Source organism: Falco cherrug, chromosome 4 (assembly GCF_023634085.1).
Source record: "Falco cherrug isolate bFalChe1 chromosome 4, bFalChe1.pri, whole genome shotgun sequence".
NCBI lineage: Eukaryota > Metazoa > Chordata > Aves > Falconiformes > Falconidae > Falco > Falco cherrug.
Genome location: NC_073700.1, coordinates 109,421,917 through 109,440,061, shown reverse-complemented (window position 1 = coordinate 109,440,061; position 18,145 = coordinate 109,421,917). Strand labels below are relative to the sequence as shown.

Genomic DNA, 18,145 nt, shown 5'->3' with positions numbered 1-18,145 from the left:
TACAACTTGGTCAGTAAATGAAAGAAACAGAAGATGAAACAATGCAATTGAAGGCTTGATTTCAACTATATTTTATAATGGCTGTAATTTCAGTTGACTTATTTTTCATTGTTATTGAAGTTCAAATACAGAAATGAAATTTGCAAATCTTTCTTAGAAGCGTTTGTGTGTTTTCTGTAATGTTCTCATGAATACACATGGTCATTGTTAGTCATCAGCTGATTTGGTAGTTGCAATGGTCAAACTCCTGTTCTTAAAGGTTTGAAGATTTTTTTCTGATAAAAAAAGACTGAACTTTGACTGCTTTTGTTTTCTGACGTGTTATGCCAGTTCTGTTGTTTTTCCATTTTCTTACTTTTTTGAATAGAAATAATACTGCAAGATGCCAGTAAATTACATACTTAACCACTTACTTCCATTTTCTACTTTGGTGTAAAATTGTTAGGGTTTTGTTTTGGCTTTTTTGTTTAACTTTGAGGCAGGTAGAGTTTGAATGATGTGGAAAAGGAATGACTAAAGACTAATAGACACAAATTTGTGATAAAAGTTCTATGGAGCATTTAAATAGCATCTTCATTTACTTTTTAACACGCGTTCATGTTCTAGTAGAGTACTAGAGAGAGTCTGGGCACAAACTAAAGAAGCCGCTCTGCTACTTTCTATTTTCATGCTGAGGCCCTCTGAAATATTTGAGAATTCCTCTGCTTCTACTTGTTAATTTCCAGTTCTAACATAAAGTCTGTGTTTGAAACTTTTCTTCTGCTCTGTTGCTATTCTGGGATTGTCATGGTAACTCTTACATAGAGAAGCTTGGAGATACGAATAATCGAAACAGATTATAGGATTCATTTAGATACTTCGCGCCCCCCCCCCCCCCCCCCCCCCCAGTAGATTTTGTGTCCTTGGTGTTTCAGTGTAAGCATAGTAGGGTCAAAGGAGCTACCTCATCCCAAGAACTGGAGCATCAGCTGCAAAAGCTTTTGCGAGGGGGCAAGTTAACCTTTATCTGCTTCTTGAATGTTGTTCTATGGAGAAAATATTTCTGAAAAGGAAATACTAGGATTAATTTATCTGCTTTTAACTTAACAAAGCTTACCTTAAAATTTTCAAATTATGAGATTAAAGAATATTCTGGCCAGGGAACTCTTTTTAGTCTGTGCTCAGGTATCACTATGTCAAATTCTATAGCTTTCACAGGAAGTGGCATTTCAGTAACTGTAAAGTTTCTTAAAACTACATATGCAATAAGTAAATAAATTATTTTTTTTAAAACATTCTCAGTTTTTCTCCATTGTACACTACTGATCGATACTATTTACCCCATGCTAACTGTAGTTGACAACACCTACCTGTCGAATCGTCCGATTTCCTGAATCCTGTGCTATTACCAGGCAGATGCACAAACTCTTATGTTTACAAGAAAAGCTTCAATTCGCCCTTTTTTAGTATGTCCTAAGCAGAATTGTAATTGTATGGGCCAGTTGCTGTAATTGTCTTTTTAATTAAAAATAATAATTACAAAGAAACAACAAAAAAGACAACAAAACCACCTTCATGGACATTTGCTTTAAGTAGCAATTTTTTTTCCTGTTGGTGCCGTCTAGATAAGGTCTTCACAACAAACAGGTCCTTGTGGGGAATCTGGACTCTTCTCTCCCTCTGGAGACTAACCTGGAAGATAGTCTGTATTAATTGTAATAAGTTTTGTTGCTTTGATCAGCAATCAGATAAATAGTTTAGGTTTTCTGATTCCTTTCACTTAAATGAAAATATTTTTTCCAAGCTAATATGCCTGATGATGAGGATGCTGTTCATTTTAGTTTCCACAGCTACAGTGTTTTGTTCTGTTTTTCTTGTAAAATCATTGTGGGGCTGTTGAAAAGTACTCCCATCTTCCTCTTCATCATTTTTTTTGTTGATTTCTTCTGTGCTTTTGCCACTAGTTTCAGTTTATCTTAAATTTTATTTACTTTCCCCTTAAGCAATCTTAACATTTCTTTATCTAGTTGTAACCCTATTTTTAGGCAGCTATTGTTTTTCCTTCTAGGCTGAAAGAAACAGCTTTGTCAGAGGTCACATTTAGGTTATTGCTGAGTCACCCAATGTGTTTTTATAGTCTTGTATCTGATCGTATAATCTGTTGCCATAGAGTGTTTCTGAACCACTGTGTACTTCATACTAGACTTGTAAAAGACAATATTGTCAAAAGATATAAAGGTTTGATTAAAAAAAAAATTAAAGATCTAGATACTGGACCTAAAACATCCTTTACTTAATTTTGCCTTTGTTTTCTTCTTGGCGTGTCATTACTTTGGTTTTGCTCCTTGTTTCTTTCATCTAAGAAACAATCCTATGGCAGTTAATGATAGTGATTGCTCAGTAGGAAGGATGTTGAATAATGTTACCAAGTTAACTTGCTTTACTGCAGAATAGACAAACTTCCCCTTTTAAAATATATGCAGCTGTAAGGAAGATGAGATTTGTTAATACTTCCTTCTCTGCACTGTCACATTTTGACATGTGCAACCTGTAGCAGGGAAGACCCTCATCTGCTGAAATCCTGCGCAGCGGAAAGAGCCGTTGTGTAGTCTGCACCTGCTGATACCTTGCGTGTGCCCATTTAGAAATAATTGGATTCTCGGGATTGTAAGAGTATAAGATGGGGAGCTTTGGTAGGGGAAGCAGATGGTGGGTGAAAGGAAATACCTGGAGAAAATACCCTGGGAAGTTCACCCCACATGTATCGCTCACTAGCTCTTGATGTGTCACACAGTTCTTTCTATCAGTATCCCACAGATTAGAGTCACACTTGGAAATACATCACCTGCTGAGAAACAGGCCAGGAGAGTTATTTGTTCTCAGCATAATTGCTCCTCTTGTTTTTATCAGTATGGCTAAAGGATTTTTAAGGTTATGTAAAGCTTATGTGGATTACTGGTACAGGTAAAGTACTCATAAAAATAACTTACGGTTTCAGAATAGATCATTTAATTTACAAATCAATGTGATACCTAAAATAAAAAAAGCTACAATCTCGGAGAAAAATTTAATCAGAAGTTGAGCTGATCTCCCAGAGGGACCATTTTTGTTTTTATATTAACTTGATTTTGTTCCTTTTAAGTTTTCCAAAGTATTAATTATCAGAAGGAAGGATATTATTTCACTCAGGAAAATAACGTCAGAATCGGAGTGTGTGTGTGTGTTGTGTGCTTTTTTTTAAACAGAAATGAAAACTAGAGTAGGATGAAAATATTACTTCTGTATTTGTTCCTGACAGAATTCAGTTTCCCTTCTGAAGTTAAAAAGAACAAGATGGAGACTTTTCATACATTGAGAACTACATTTGAAGCGATATCTGCTTTATTTAGGGCAACAAGTAATGGTATATGATTCCATTTTTTGAGGTAAAAGCAGGTTCAGCAAAAAAGATGTAATTAACATCAGACTTCGATTTGAAGACATGGCTAATGTGAAAATTTGCGAAATGTTTTTTCCCTGTGAATTTTTATTGAGGAAAAATTGCTTTCACCACCCTCCTTCAAGTTACTGGAAGAGCTTTTCTTGTTATTTCTGAGGTGCTTAACAGTGTGGGAATAACAACCCCAGGAAATCTCATTTCACTGACATCTGTAAAAGCTCCTTGATAGGAGACACAGAAATCTTCAAAATTTTGCCTGAGAATAGACTTAAGATGTAGTAGATGATTCCATTCTAGATGATGAGTCAGAAGCCTGAACTGCTTGTCTCTAATAAATGTTGCCTTAAAGAAGTGACTGTAGTTAGCAAAATGAAAATTGATTTTGCTGTTATTCATTGATGTTTTTAAAGAATATAAAGAAGGCCTGGTCATCTCAGACCAGGTCCTGTCCGTCCCCTCCAACATTAGCTTTCCCCACACTTTTAATACAAAATGAAGCATAGTGGGCATCTATGGAATAATATATTCACAATTTTTTTCTAATGCTAATTATTTATTTTTATACATGAAATGTGTAATGCCTGTATACATATATAATTGCTATTGAATGACATTCAGTTCTGCTCCTCTCTTTGCCTAAATGTCCATATTTTTTTTTTTCTTAAAGCTGACAACTCCTTAAAAATTTTCTTAATGCTTTTGAAACATACTATTGCAATGTATCCTTTATAAAGGAGGATTTGGTATGAGCTTAAAGTTCAGAAGTCGCATCTATTGAAGTAATAAAATTAATGATTGGTAACTTCATAATTCTTGGTGGGGTTTTTGTGTTGTGGTGGTTTTTTTTTTTTCTTCTTCTACTTGAAATGCTGTCTTGCCTGATAAAAATTGGTAAACAATTTCTCTCCTTTCCTCTTTCTAACTCTTTCAAGACAGTATACTCAGTTACTGATAAATCATACTACACCTAGCTTTTGACAAGCTTTTCTATAATTTTTTTTTAGTCAGTGGAATAAAGCAGGTTTCTTCTTCTCCTTTACTATTACACTATTATTAATATCCATTGCTTTACAGTAGTTGTTTTGGGTTTTAGATTTAGGTGCATGTATTTCAAACTTGTTGGGATACGTTTCTCCAGAGGATAGCAGTTCTTACTGTACAGAACTGTACTGTTACAAAAAAATCTAAAAGCAGGTGTTTATTGAAGTTAGTGGGAAGACTGCTCCAACTTCAATAAGTTAGGGTTTCATGCATTTTTTTTTCCCTCCGTGCACCCATAGCATGTATGTATGGGAGCACTAGTACTCCAGTAAAATGCTGGTCTTTAGTATTGCAGAAATTGTCTAAAGTAGCCATGTCAGATTTGGCCTTTTTGGTAGAGAAGAGAGCTATTTTTAATTTCTTCATTTTTGTTTTCTGACAAACCTGTTGGGTTATGGACACAAAATAGTCAAGTGTTGACAGAAATTACAAAAATACTAATTCTGAATTTTATAGTGAGATTTTCTTGGTGTATTTTTAATATAGTAATGTATATCTTTATAGGAAAAAAAAATCACGAACCAAATAGTAGTTTAATGTATAGTGAAAACTGTCTGGTGCTTTAATTTATATAGACCCTTTTATTGCCTTAGACCCATTTATTGCCTTAGGTAACAACTTAATAAAATTCATGCTAAATCTTTTGACATGCTTGTTAAAATATTCCTGATTTGTAAACATTGTTAAGTATCTTTTTATTGCACGTTGAAGCAGAAATATGCATATTACAGTATGTTGTAAAGGCCAGACCATGATATCTTAACTGTGTATAACAAATTCTCCTGCTTAACGTTTTGGTGTTTTGTTTTTTTTTTTCTGTTTTTTGTTTTTTTTTCTTTTATTTTAGGTTGGTTGGAGTACTGCAAGAGATTATTACACATTTCTTTGGTCACCTATGCCAGAAAATTATGTGGAAGGATCAACTGTTAACTGTGTGCTGACTTTTCAAGGTGAATATAAAGCAGTGTCTACCTGTATTTTCCAGCCTAGCTTTTTAAATATTTATTTTTTCATTATGATGCTGAGGGTCGTATAACAGTTCTAGACTTTTACATACTGTAGTGTGTTTGCATGGCAAGGTTTTGGTAGTGGCAGGCCTACAGGGGTGGCTTTTGTGAGAAGATGCCGGAAGCTTCCCCTGTGTCCAATGGAGCCTATGGCAGCTGGCTTCAAGATGGACCCACCACCAGCCAGGGCTGAGCTAATAGGTGAGTGTTAGCACCTCTGTGATAGCGTATTAAGAAGGGAAACCTGCACCAGTGGGAGAGAGGAGTTAGAATATGTGAGAGCAACAACTCTGCAAACACCAAGGTCAGTGAAGAAGGAGGGAAAGGAGGTGCTCCAGGTACCAGAGCGGAGATTCCCCTGCAGCCTGTGATGAAGACCGTGGTGAGGCAGGCTGTCCCCCTCAGCCCATGGAGGTCCATGCTGGAGCAGATACCCACCTGCAGCCCATGGAGGACCCGAAACCAGAGCAGGTGGAAGCTGGAAGGAGGCTGTGTGACCTGTGGGAAGCACATGCTGAAGGAGGTTTGCTGGCAGGACTTGTGGACCTGTGGGGGGACCCACACTAGTCTGTTGCTGAAGGGCTGCACTCTGTGGAAGAGACCCACAGTGGGGCAGTGTGTGAAGAACTGTAGTCTGTGGGATGGACTCACATTGGAGGAGTTCATGCAGAACTCTCTCCCATGGGAGGGACCCCACACTGGAGCAGGGGAAGAGTGTGAGGAGGAAAGAGCTGCAGACATATGTGATGAATGGACTGTAACAGCCATTCCCTGTTGCCCTGTGCTGCTCAGGAGGAGGATGTAGAAATCGGGAATTAAGTCAAGCCCAGGAAGAAGGAAGGGGTGGGTGGAAGGTGTTTTTTCTGATTTGAATAGCAATAAATGAAACTAATTTTCCCCAAGTTGACTCTGCTTTGCCCGTGATGGTAATTGCTGAGTGGTCTCCCTTGTCTTGACCCATGAGCCTTTTGTTATATTATTCTCTCTCCTGTCTGGTCGAGGAGGGGAGTGATAGAGCAGTTTTGGTGGGCACCTAGTATTCAGCAATTGTCTGGCCACTACAACAGACGTAAATGGGAGGAGGATTTTCCACATTTCACTGTGTGAAGTCCAGTCTTATTTTTAGACGTCAACAAAATTGTGAGTAGTATATGACAATGTTTTTTACATAGTAATGGACAATATTAATGACTAATAGAAAGAACAGATTCACTGGAAACTATTAAAATACAGGAAGTGACTTTGTTTATTCATCAGCAGGGCTTTTAAATGTTGGAATCTCTTAATCCATTGTGTTTTTACATCGTCTTCAGTCTCCAAAGTTTAAACATCGTTCTCAATGTAAAGTGATCCTTGTCAAATAATAAATAACACAGATGATGGTTTGGTGAAGGTTCAGAGTAGTCAGAGTTGCAGAAGACCTTTTGACAATGAGGAATTGATGAAAACGATGAAAAGGACTGAGGTTTTTAAGAATAAAGAACAAAATGGGGAATGTTACGCTGCTGTACAAATCTATAGTTCAGCTGCATTTTCAACACTGTGGAGATCAGATCATCTCAGTCTACTTTGCAATCTCAGATAAGATGTAGTAGAATGAATGAACGAAGTGTGACAAGAAAGATCAAAATCAAATAGTTTCCGTGTAAAGGTGTGGTGTTACCAAGATGAGGGCCACACTCTTCTCACTAAACATGAAAAGGGACAATAACCATGGATTGTGGCCTGGGAGGTTCTTTTTCTGCCAAGAGGGAGCAGTGCAGCACTTGAAAAGGCATCCCTGGTTTGGAGGATGGGAATTCCATACAGTTGCTTAGACACAGCCATAGTAGTGTCAGACTGGTGCTGACAACACTTTTGAGTGGGAAGCTGGACTAGGTGACCTTCAGAACTTACTTCTGCCAGGGAAAGGGAAATAATGAATAGTGGGTGATGGCACTAAAATCAGCTGCTCATGGTATGAGTGGATTGTCCATTGTTTGTATTTAAAGAAGCAAATGGAGCCCTCAATATAAGCTACCAAATTAAAGGTTCAAAACAGAGGTTGAGATGATACTTGTTCCGCACATTGACTGCGTTAAATGTGTTGCTGTAGGACATCACAAATCTCAAAAAATCAACACGCATTCAAAGTTGCATGTAAAAAGAGCACTTCCATTAAACTTGTTTAATGCTTATCTGCTTATTAACAGAATTTTATGTACCATTTTATGTTCTTTTTTACTTCCCAGAGTTGGCTTTAGTCTTTGTGTGTGTGTGTGTTTTAAAAGCTTAACGTTTATAGAAGAGATAACTGAAATCCTGAAATGACTACTACCTTGTTAGTTTTTTGTCTTGTCAAAGCTGTAAATAGTGGTAGCTTCGATAAGTTCACTGTGTTTTCTCTTTAACCAAGTAATTTTTTTCTGGTACTTTTGATGATCATATCCATGTGATCTGATCATTTTATAACCTTGAAATATATGAAAAGTATGTATGATCTGTAGGAACTGGAAGGAGGTCATTTCTTTTGCAGTTACCAAAATTCACTGAATGAATGAATTTGGGTTGGACTGAGACTAGAAGTGACCTAGAAACTTAGGACTCTACATGCCATTTTCAGTCCTTCGTCCTTAGAAGTTTTACCACACATGAAGACACTTAAGTAACTGCCTTATCTGTTATGTTCCATGCTGACAGTTTTCTACTTTTACAGGGTTGCCAGATTAGTCTCCATTCAGTCTCCCAGTTGTGTTTGGCAAGGTATTTTAGTGCTACTGAGATGACATCGGTAGAGCTTACAGGAGTTTAATTAACTGAGATAAATAGTAAACGTTGTGCAGCATGCTTCAAGTATTTTTTTTTTTAAGATCAAGTGGGTGTGCTGGGAGAAAGTAATTAGGAATCTGTTCTTTCCAATACCTGTTTGATACAGGAAAAAAGACTGAGTAGTATTAAAATAAGTTTGTCTGAACCAGTATTAAAACTTGTTTGAGCTGCAAAGTAGATTGTTCTGAATTTGTTTCTGCACAGTGTCACCTTATTTAAGCACTGAATCAGGTAAACTGAACTGCAGTGCTATATAGGAAATAGTGGTCAAGTCTAAAAGCACAGAATCCTGAAGTTTTTAGATTAAGATTCTATTCCGAGCTACAGTTAATAAAGTGTAAGACTAATGGAAACATGAAGTGCTTGGTACAAGTGCTGTCCGTATAGTATGTGTAATGTTTTACCAGTTGTAGGAAGAGTCTTCCAGGAATCTGGAGTAAAAGTTGGTAAATAGAAATGAATGGTAAGTTAGAAGGGGAATTGTGGCGAAATATGAACAGAAATGAGTGATGTCACCTGCTGGGTTGAACATTAGGTGAGGATTTGTTGTGCTAGTATCATACTCAAGCTGGCTAGAGTATCTGATAATTAAGTGTTCTGAATAAAATCAATTGGTTTTCTTACCATTAAACTGGGTAAGGCATATGGCTTTTTGCATTTACTAATAAAGGCAAAAATCTCATGAGTTCTGGAAATTATTTTTTAACATCCACAAATATTACCATGTGAATCTAGGTGATGTAAGAGGCTTGATGTTGAAGCTTTACAATATTGCATAGCTACCAGAAAGATGACTTATTCTTACCTTGCAAAGTCTAGAAGAAATTTTTTGTTTAATTTTGAAAAATAAGTCCTTTGTTAAACTCCCCCCCTGCCCCTCCCCCGAAAGTTGCAGCTTGTTCATCCATTCAGAGCATTCCTGTGCTTTGGCATTTACAAATAGTAAAAGCAAACTGTGGTTACTTCACAAAAAACATGCAAAATATTGAACCTGATAAAGTTGCAGATATCTTTATCATTGCATGTCATTCTGTCTTTGTCTAGGTTTTTTTTTGGTTATATAGGTATTCCAAGCTCAAAAAACTGCTAACTCTTTGCTGTTGTGAGTGTACAAGTTACATAATAACATGGTCCTGATCCAGCTTTAGGGCATCTGATTGCTAATGATTCTGTTTCATAAATACACAAACAGCAGCTATTACCTAATGTATGTAAGGTGGTATGTACAAATACCACGTATTACCTGACACTGTTTTGGCATTTGTCTTAAAAACTGGGAAAAATGGTTGGGGGATGAAAGTTACTAAATAGGGTATTTCCTTTCTTCTGTTTTGGTGATTTATATGTGCCTTATGTTATAAGCATGACATTGGTAAGTCAAACATGAATTGGTAATCTGTTTCCACATAGAGGTTTGTATGCTTGTGTAAACTATTTCTTCAAATATGAATTTATTTTGATAGGGTATTATCTACCAAATGATGATGGAGAATTTTACCAGTTCTGTTATGTGACTCATAAAGGAGAAATCCGTGGAGCAAGCACACCTTTCCAGTTCCGTACCTCATCCCCTATTGAAGAATTGCTCACTATGGAAGATGAAGGCAACTCTGATATGTTAGTGGTGACCACCAAAGCTGGACTTCTTGAGGTTTGAATCAATGATTCTTAAAATATGATCTTTTATTTTTTAGTATATACATATATTTACAGGTATTGCAGAACAAACCAGGAGGAAAAAAGCTACATATGTATGTGTAATATATATGTTTCTGGCTTGTTCTCCAGCATTTGGAGTTCAGAACATTTGCACGTTAAATGAGTAAAGATTTTAAACTGGTTACAGGTATGGTATAGCACTAAGCAGAGACTGAGAAGCCATAAGAGAGCAGATAGTTGGCCATTTCTCACAGCTGTACTCTCCAGCTAACTGGAGGAGGGGAAGATACCCTTCGTATGAAATGGCTTGTTGTATGGGAAGAAGTTATAGAACCCATATATTTTGTTTGTGCACAAGTGAAGAGCCCTGGAAATCAAGCTGAATAATTGTAGGTGCTCAAGTATATTAGAATAGCTCTTGTTTTAAAGCAGTGTTCTGTGTTTTATGTTCTCTGCTAGATGGAGTGGTTAGACTTGTATGCTTACCTCCAGAGTCAAGATGTTTCCATTTGCTTGTTGGTATTTTGTGGGCTGAAAACTACTTAAATGCAAACAACAAAAAAACCCAAACCAACTTGATTGTATGAGTTGCTTACTAGAAAATTGCTCAGTAAGGTTTCCTTACCTTGTCGTCAGATGTTTTACCCTTTTATCGGCTGCGTCTAGGCACATACATGCATGTATTCAAATTCACAGTTTTCAAAATTTAGGGGTAAGAGACCTAGTACGGAGAAGCATCTGTGAGATGTTTACTTTTCAGATATGTACTCACAGTAATAAAAAAATTAATTTTTCAGACGTTTTTGATTATCTTGGTTCATAGAATGAGTTGGGTTGGAAGGGACCTTTAAAGATCATCTAGTCCAACTCCCTGCAATGAGCAGGGTCATCTTCAACTAGATCAGGTTGCTCAGAACCCCATCCAGCCTGACCTTGAATATTTCTAGGGATGGGGCATCTACTACATCTCTGGGCAACCTGTTCCAGTGTTTTAACACCCTCATTGTAAAAGATTTCTTCCTTATATCTAGTCTAAATCTACCCTCTTTTAGTTTAAAACCATTACCCCTTGTCCTAGTGCAACAGGCCCTACTAAAAAGTTTGTGCCTGTCTTATAAGCCCCCTTTCAGTATTGAAAGGCTGCTATTCGTGTGCCAGTCCTTACTTTTGGCTGTGCATTCATTTTTTGGGTGAAATTCATCAAACATTGCTTTAGAGTATGTACATGTCTCTCCAGTCTGCAGCCATTTTTTACCAAGCTCTCATAATCATCATTAGCTCCTCCGTAGTTGATGTCACTTAGGTACAGTAAAGGCACTTTACTTAAGGAGGGAAAATTTGAGTATGAATCAAGAAACTGCAAAGTGTGCTGTCTAATGGTAATATAGTACTATTCAGTTAAAGCAATGAAACTTCAGAAATTTGGGTATAAGGGAAAAATCATAAAATAACGTACCTGAGGACACACATTTTGTGCTTCTGCAGAAACACTGGAGGAATTTGTTATCCACTTACTTGATAGGAACGAAGGGGAGGAAAATTACTAAAACCCCATGGTTTTGTTTTCACAGTTTAAAATTGAAAAAATAATAAAAGAAAAAGAAGAGTTATTAAAGGTAACTTCTGTTCTGGAAAAGGAAACAGCACAACTCAGAGATCAAGTTGAAAGACTGGAAAAAGAACTTAACCATGAAAAGCAGAGATGTGACCAACTGCAAACAGAGCAAAAGGTTAGTTCTTCAACTTATTAAAGCTGACTCATAATTTCTGTAGTCCTCCTTTTCCAAGAACCAGTTAAATTGTGTGAAAATCAGCTCTCAAACCCCCTCAGCAGTTAGACAGACATTTACACTAGAATAGGTCAGTTCCTATTAACCTCCTGCCACTGTTCCTTTTATGTCGTAAAATGGTTAAAATATTTAAGGCTTTTGGTATCAGGCTTGGTAAGATAATCAATGACAACTGTTACCAGATGTTTGACATTTAGCTGTGGAGTTCATAATGGAAAGTAGGTAATAGTTTAAAGTTTGCTTACATTAACTTAAAATGGAGGAAGGCTTTTCAAAAAACTCCCATTAAGGAATAACTACATAGAACACAGCGTATTGAAAATGGTAAAAAAAATTGTTATGGAAAGCAAAGATCAAGACTTAACAGAGAATACTACTGCCAGTGCATCCAAAATGTGAAAAGTAACTAGTTACCTCTCTAAAAGGCTTCACAAAGGTCTGAATTTTTTCGAAGGGAAAAGAAGCACAAACCTAAAAATCAATTTATAGTGTTAATTGATAGTGAAAATATAAATCTAGTCTAAAACAAAGCAAGCTTATTTTGGAATCCTACATATGGCAGGGAGGAAATCTAATATTATAAAATAGGCACAAAAAAGTGGGACCTAATCTATTTTTAAGCTGCTGCTTTATAAAAAACTTTTAGGAGAAGATTAAAAACATGTGGGAGGGAGGTGGTGACATGGACAAATTTGAAGTAATGAAGCCTATATAATTTAGCTGTGGACAGCAGTTAATAGGCTATTTCTAAGTCCTAGTATGTATATGTCAACAGTTCTGTGTGATACACCTTTAATAGGAATTTGTTGAAGGAATCTGAAACTGTTGAAACTTTGTAGTTTCTTTTGAACGATTATAGTGAAATGGACTGGAATGTTGGGTAAGGAAAAATGAAAGGATAAGTTCTTGTTTAGAAAATTTTTCCTATAAAATACTGATTTTAATTTCAAGTACATGGGAGAACTAGTTTAAATCAATGAGATGAAAATTAAATACTTGGAAAGTATGCATTTCATGGATTTGCAGAATCATAAGCTTAGTGGATAAATCTGAATGAGCTACACAGATACCTTTCATTGTCACGTGAGGTTCTAATTTTAAAAAAATGTTTAGAAGTAAACTGTTGGTTCTAATTCATGCTAGCTTTACAATGCTGTTCTAGAACAATTTGTTAAATGGGATTTTGATGGCTGTCCAGCAAGGTAATAAAATTCTGGAAGTTTTTCTCACAGTGAAGAAAACCGCCTAACACTGGAAGTGTGATGCTGAGCAGTGGAGCACTGATCTATCCTACTTGAGCTAAGAAGTAGCTTAGTTTGCCTGCAGATGATGGGTATATCACTTTCTGTACAGAGACTAAAGAAGGTCAAAACACTTAGTGAGCAAATTGTTCCTGCATGTCAAATGATATTCTGGGGTAATGGTTGTTGTGGCTTCCGGAGTCCTGTCCATGGCAAAGATCCATTCTCTGTTTTTTGGACTGATGGATGTTGTCCCATTTGACCCAGAGATTTCTTGGTCCTGCCTGGGGAAGATAGATGGCCTCCCAACTTGCAGGGCGTTAGGAGGAGGGTTGTGTGTTTATGGTTGGACTCTACGATCTTAAGGGTCTTTTCCAACCTAAATAATTCTGTGATTCTGCAACATAGTTAAATTGTATAGGGTCAAAAAAGTCTTACTTTGGTGTGGGTTGTGGTTTTTTTTTTTTTTTTTTTCTAGTTTTGGCCTTGTATTTTGTTGACATGAAGATGCAGTGTCAAGAACTTCTCACTTGTATTTAGCAGGGCTATAAGTAGGTGTCTGATCTGAAGTTGGTACAGCTCTTCACATGTCTAGAATACTATAGAATTTTTCTAACTCACACAGTTATTTTTTGTCTCTTAAGTCTTTGACACTGTCTTATTTCGCATCTTTTATGTTCTAGTCTTTTTTTACGTATCTAAAAAAACCAAATGAGTTAAAATCTCTCATTTGTTTATATACATCAGCACAATAGAGTATTACTATTGAGAATTAAACAAGCATCTACTAAATCAGGTGCAAGAAGTTAATTTTTCTTATAATTGGGAAGTTTAGTAAACAATACTTAATATATGGCACTCTCTAAACTTCCCAGTCTTGCTCTCCTTGCCTCTCTACCCAATACATGAAATACAGCAGTGGGTCAAGGGATTACATGATTTATCTTTGCTGGGAATGCATACAGTGCAATAATGGATTGATTTATCCTGAGCAACAGTTATGCAGCACTCAGTTGGTTTACAGTACCTAGGTTTTATTTTCCTTGTGGTTTGTTTACAGAAACAACAAACAAACCAACCTCAAACAAAACAGTACCCTCCCACACTCCCCGCTGCCCAACAACTACAAAAACAAACCCTCCAACCCCCCCCAGCTAATCTAGTCAGCTTCATGTGATGTGAATGATTATTGGCAATAAACCTAAACAATGTGTTATGTAAGATTACAAGGGATAACCTTGAAATATTAAGTAGTCAAAATACATTTGTATTTTATTTAACAGCAGAATCTTCACTTTAGTATGAGCTCGGTTGTTTTGGTTTGGCTTGTTGGGTTTTTTTAAGTTACAGAATGGTTATTTTAACTAAGTAATTTTGAGGGATTTTTATTTTCTTTTATTCCGAGTGCTCTTTTGTCATGTGCAGGTGGATTTTTGTTATGCTCTAAACTTCTGATACGTGAATAGATAAAAAGTGGTGTTGATGAATTTAAAATTTGTATTTTTTGGAACGTTGAACTGAGGTAAAAGTTTAACTATTTGGAGTTCTATTAAAAAAAATCTCTCAATATACTTTAGAGCTTACTAGGCTAAAGAAAAACAATACAACAAAACAGCCCATAAGAGAATATAATTATTGTAAATGCTAGATATCTTTACCTTTGTAGTTTGAGGAAGATGTGTTAGAATCTTTATTTCTGTTAAAAAAAACCATAAGATAAATTTGACCCATGTTACAACCTCTTAACATACTAATTCTTTTTCCTTTTTGCAAGTACTTCCATCAGAAGTGCACAGATAGTATTTCTGCTTGTTCTAAGAGCCCTCTAAAAAACCACAATAATACGAAGTACTGTATTTAAAAAGCAGCAGTTGGATGAGCAAAGAAAGTGGATACATCTGTACAGACTCATGCATCTGATTGTAATTGAGTACAGAGCTCTTTATGCTGCTAATGTATTGGCAACTACTATTTGTTTATTACCATTTGTATTGTGACAAGGGGGCCGTGGAGTTATGTACCCCTTTATACAAAATACTCTTCAGGCTGTCCCTTTTTTAAAACCTTACTCAGTTTCTTCGCACCAAATAATATGGGAATCTGAGCTCATGTCTTTGTGTTTTGATCAAATGCATTATTAAGCTACTGTATATTTTTGTAATTGAACAGAATGTAGGTGACAATGTTAGATGTCAGCAGATTAATGGTGGAAAAGCTCTGAGTTCGTAATATGAAAATGTTTTGTTAAAAAATACAGTTGTCTTAAAATCCACTTTTTATTTATGTTCACTTATATGTCTTTAGGCTACTTTCTGGTATTGATTTTTCAGTCATTTGTTTTCACAAATAGCTTAGGAGTAGTTTGGATCATTGAGAAATACCTGTAGAAAAACGAATTTCTTAATATAGACAGGATAGTTGTTGACAGGAAGTGTAACAGGTATGTTAGTGATTCCCTACCACTCTTATTTGGTCTTTCTTTCCCACCTAGTTACTATATTAGAATTCTGGGCGGTGGAACTATAGTCTTCTCTGTCTGCTTGTTGCCTGGTTGGGATGCTTTGTAAGTGGTTCTTTAGAGGCTCTTCCGGAAAACATTAGGAAGAAATAAGCTAAAAGTAGATCAGTCTTTTTAAGAACATAGCATGATAAACCGTCTAGTCAGGTGTAATACAGTCAGTGTTCCACGAAGTTTGAATATTGGGCTGCATGCATGTTTTAAAGTGGTGAAAATATTCCTGTTTCATGAGATTTTAAACCAGGTGAGCTGTGTTTGTAGTAGTTGAGACTGTAAGGACCACAACAAACTGCAGATTTCTGTTTACTAACTGCCCTTACTGTTCAGGAGGTAACAGTTGTTTGTTGCCTTCTTACAAGATAGCTGTCTCATTTTCTACCAAAGATAGGCACAAGTGTATTCAAGACATAAGTGATAATGTGCTATTAGAGTTGTTGAAACAGCTGGCCCTCTAAAGGACTACTTGTCTCTAAAGGCTTCTATTTTTTTAACTTTGTGGGGTTTTTGGTGTTTTTTTTTTCTTAGTATTTTATCACGTGGGAATAAAAAAATATCTGTATTTCTGATTTGTATTCAACTCAGGCATAGTTTTCTCGGGTTGTCATCGCCGCCATCACAGAAAAAGACTATCTTTTAATCTTTTTTTTATTTTTTTATATTTATATATATATATTTTAGCTCTGTGCTAGTCGCTGTTTTTGCTCAGGGAGAGCATGCTCTCCAGTCCCACTGTTTTTAGTGTGCACTTGGTATGTTGTGACTATTACCGTTGTGTTAATTACTGCGCCCTGCCAAAGCTTAAGATAGTGTAGAATTTGGGACAAACTCAGTCGTTTCTTTTAGGTTGATCTTTTCCAGTGGCTGCTTAATGCCGTATGTAGTTGTTCTGACAAGATCAGTTTAGGGAGAGGGTAAGATTTCCCTTCTTCTCCTGCCCCCCAACATGCATGCTCTTTTTAGAGTGTTCTGAAAAGCACTGTATTTTCAGTTACAGGAAAACAGTATTCCTCTGCAGCATTTTTCATGCTAGTGAAACCATTTCTAGACTCTTCTTTTTTTTTTTTTTTTTCTTTTTTCTTTTTTTTTCTTCCCCAGATGACATTAAATTAGCTCTTACAGAGTGTAAAGGTTTAACTTAATCTGCAGCAACCCTGTGTGGGAGTTCAGAGTAAACGTGAAATTATTGGAAATATTTCAAAAATGTCACATCTCTTTCCTAACACTCAGTTGGTGTTTCAGAGTGTTTTTTTCTACTAAGATGTTCCCTGATAGCATACTTTTCATCAGAATCGTGCTGTATATACAGCTTGCAACTTTACTAATACAACACTGTTAAAATAATGATGTAATTACTCACTATGATTATTTTATTTAAGAAGATGAGACATTATATATTGTTACCAGAACTGTTTCAGGTTGCTTTCAATGTTTCAACTTTTTGTTTGGTTTCCTACTAAGATAATCTGTTCACTGGTAGATACTAAGTATGTTGAGTCACATTAGTAGGCTGCATTCATCTGAATATATTTTGCTTTTGGAGAAATTGAGAACACTGACCCAAAAACATACTGTGTTTTTATCTAAAAAAAAATTACGGTAAATATTTCTAACCTGTATCTTCTACATTATGAATCTAAAAAATATATACCTGTGTAAATAAGAACACATGCTTTTTGATCTTTGTTCACAGTTTTGTGTGTACTTAACTGTGTGTAAGCTTTCTGGCAGCAGTGCACTTGTTTAAAGATTTAAGCTACTGTTTTAAGTTTTAATATTGCTGTGCTGAACAAGAGAAAGATGCAGTAGCCATTCTGTCAGTCTTTCATCAGTTGCTCTTCTGACACTGCAGGATTTTGTGAAAAGAGGTTTTGTAGCTTCGGTAGACAGCAGAGCTTGCAAATGATGCTTTTGCAATCGTTTGTCTCCCTCTAGTGGGGCGAGAGCACTTCTGAACCGATTTCTTTGATGTTACAGTGGTGACAAGTCTTAGTCTTACTCCTGTGGCAGTAGTTTCCGTAAATGTTTAACCTGAGTCAAAAGCGACAGTCTTCTAGATTACCTGCTCATTGTTTGATACTGTGAACATTTGAATAGTGTTTCTATTAGGACATTGGCATAAATTGAAGCAGAAGTGAATGTGCTAGCTTGATAAACTTGTTTTTCCATGCTTTTTTGAAAGTTAAGTTCACTTTTTAACTTTTAAGAAGTGGGCTAATTCATCTATCAGATGGGGACTTCTAGTAGGACATCCATCTAAATTCACTTTTTACTGACAGGTTTTACCTGCACAGTGGCTTTATTCATCGGAGAATTTTATTCACATGTCAGGGATTCATGTAAATTGGCTTTTGATGCTATTTTATAAGGGGAGTTTCCCTGGTTAGTGGCAAAATGCTGGTGTGCAGTTGTGCAGTCAGCAGTACAAGTACAAGCAAAAAACCAATAAACCACCCCAAAAACAAAAACCCAAACAGGCCCCTAAAATCCTATCCCCCAACCCAGAAAGCACACAATAAACACACACAACCCCGCCAAATTCTATGTAAATAATGATTTAAAGATAGAAATCAAACACTCAGAATTGCTCAGGTTGGCACCAGCAGCTATAGCACCCAAGGGTGCTATAAACATCCTATGAAGAGAAAACCCTGTTTTATGGTTTT

At 36.3% G+C, this 18,145-nt stretch overlaps 1 protein-coding gene across 7 annotated transcripts in view; it reads left to right on the top strand.

Annotated features, from left to right (window-relative positions):
- Positions 1-18,145, top strand: part of TAX1BP1 (Tax1 binding protein 1) — a 66,075-nt gene that overhangs the window by 13,027 nt on the left and 34,903 nt on the right. For all 7 annotated transcript variants that reach the window (XM_055707838.1, XM_055707833.1, XM_055707839.1 and 4 more), the window contains 3 exons: positions 5,307-5,409; positions 9,738-9,925; positions 11,505-11,663. In XM_055707838.1, the coding sequence (XP_055563813.1) occupies positions 5,307-5,409; positions 9,738-9,925; positions 11,505-11,663 (450 nt within the window). The remainder of the gene's footprint in view (positions 1-5,306; positions 5,410-9,737; positions 9,926-11,504; positions 11,664-18,145) is intronic.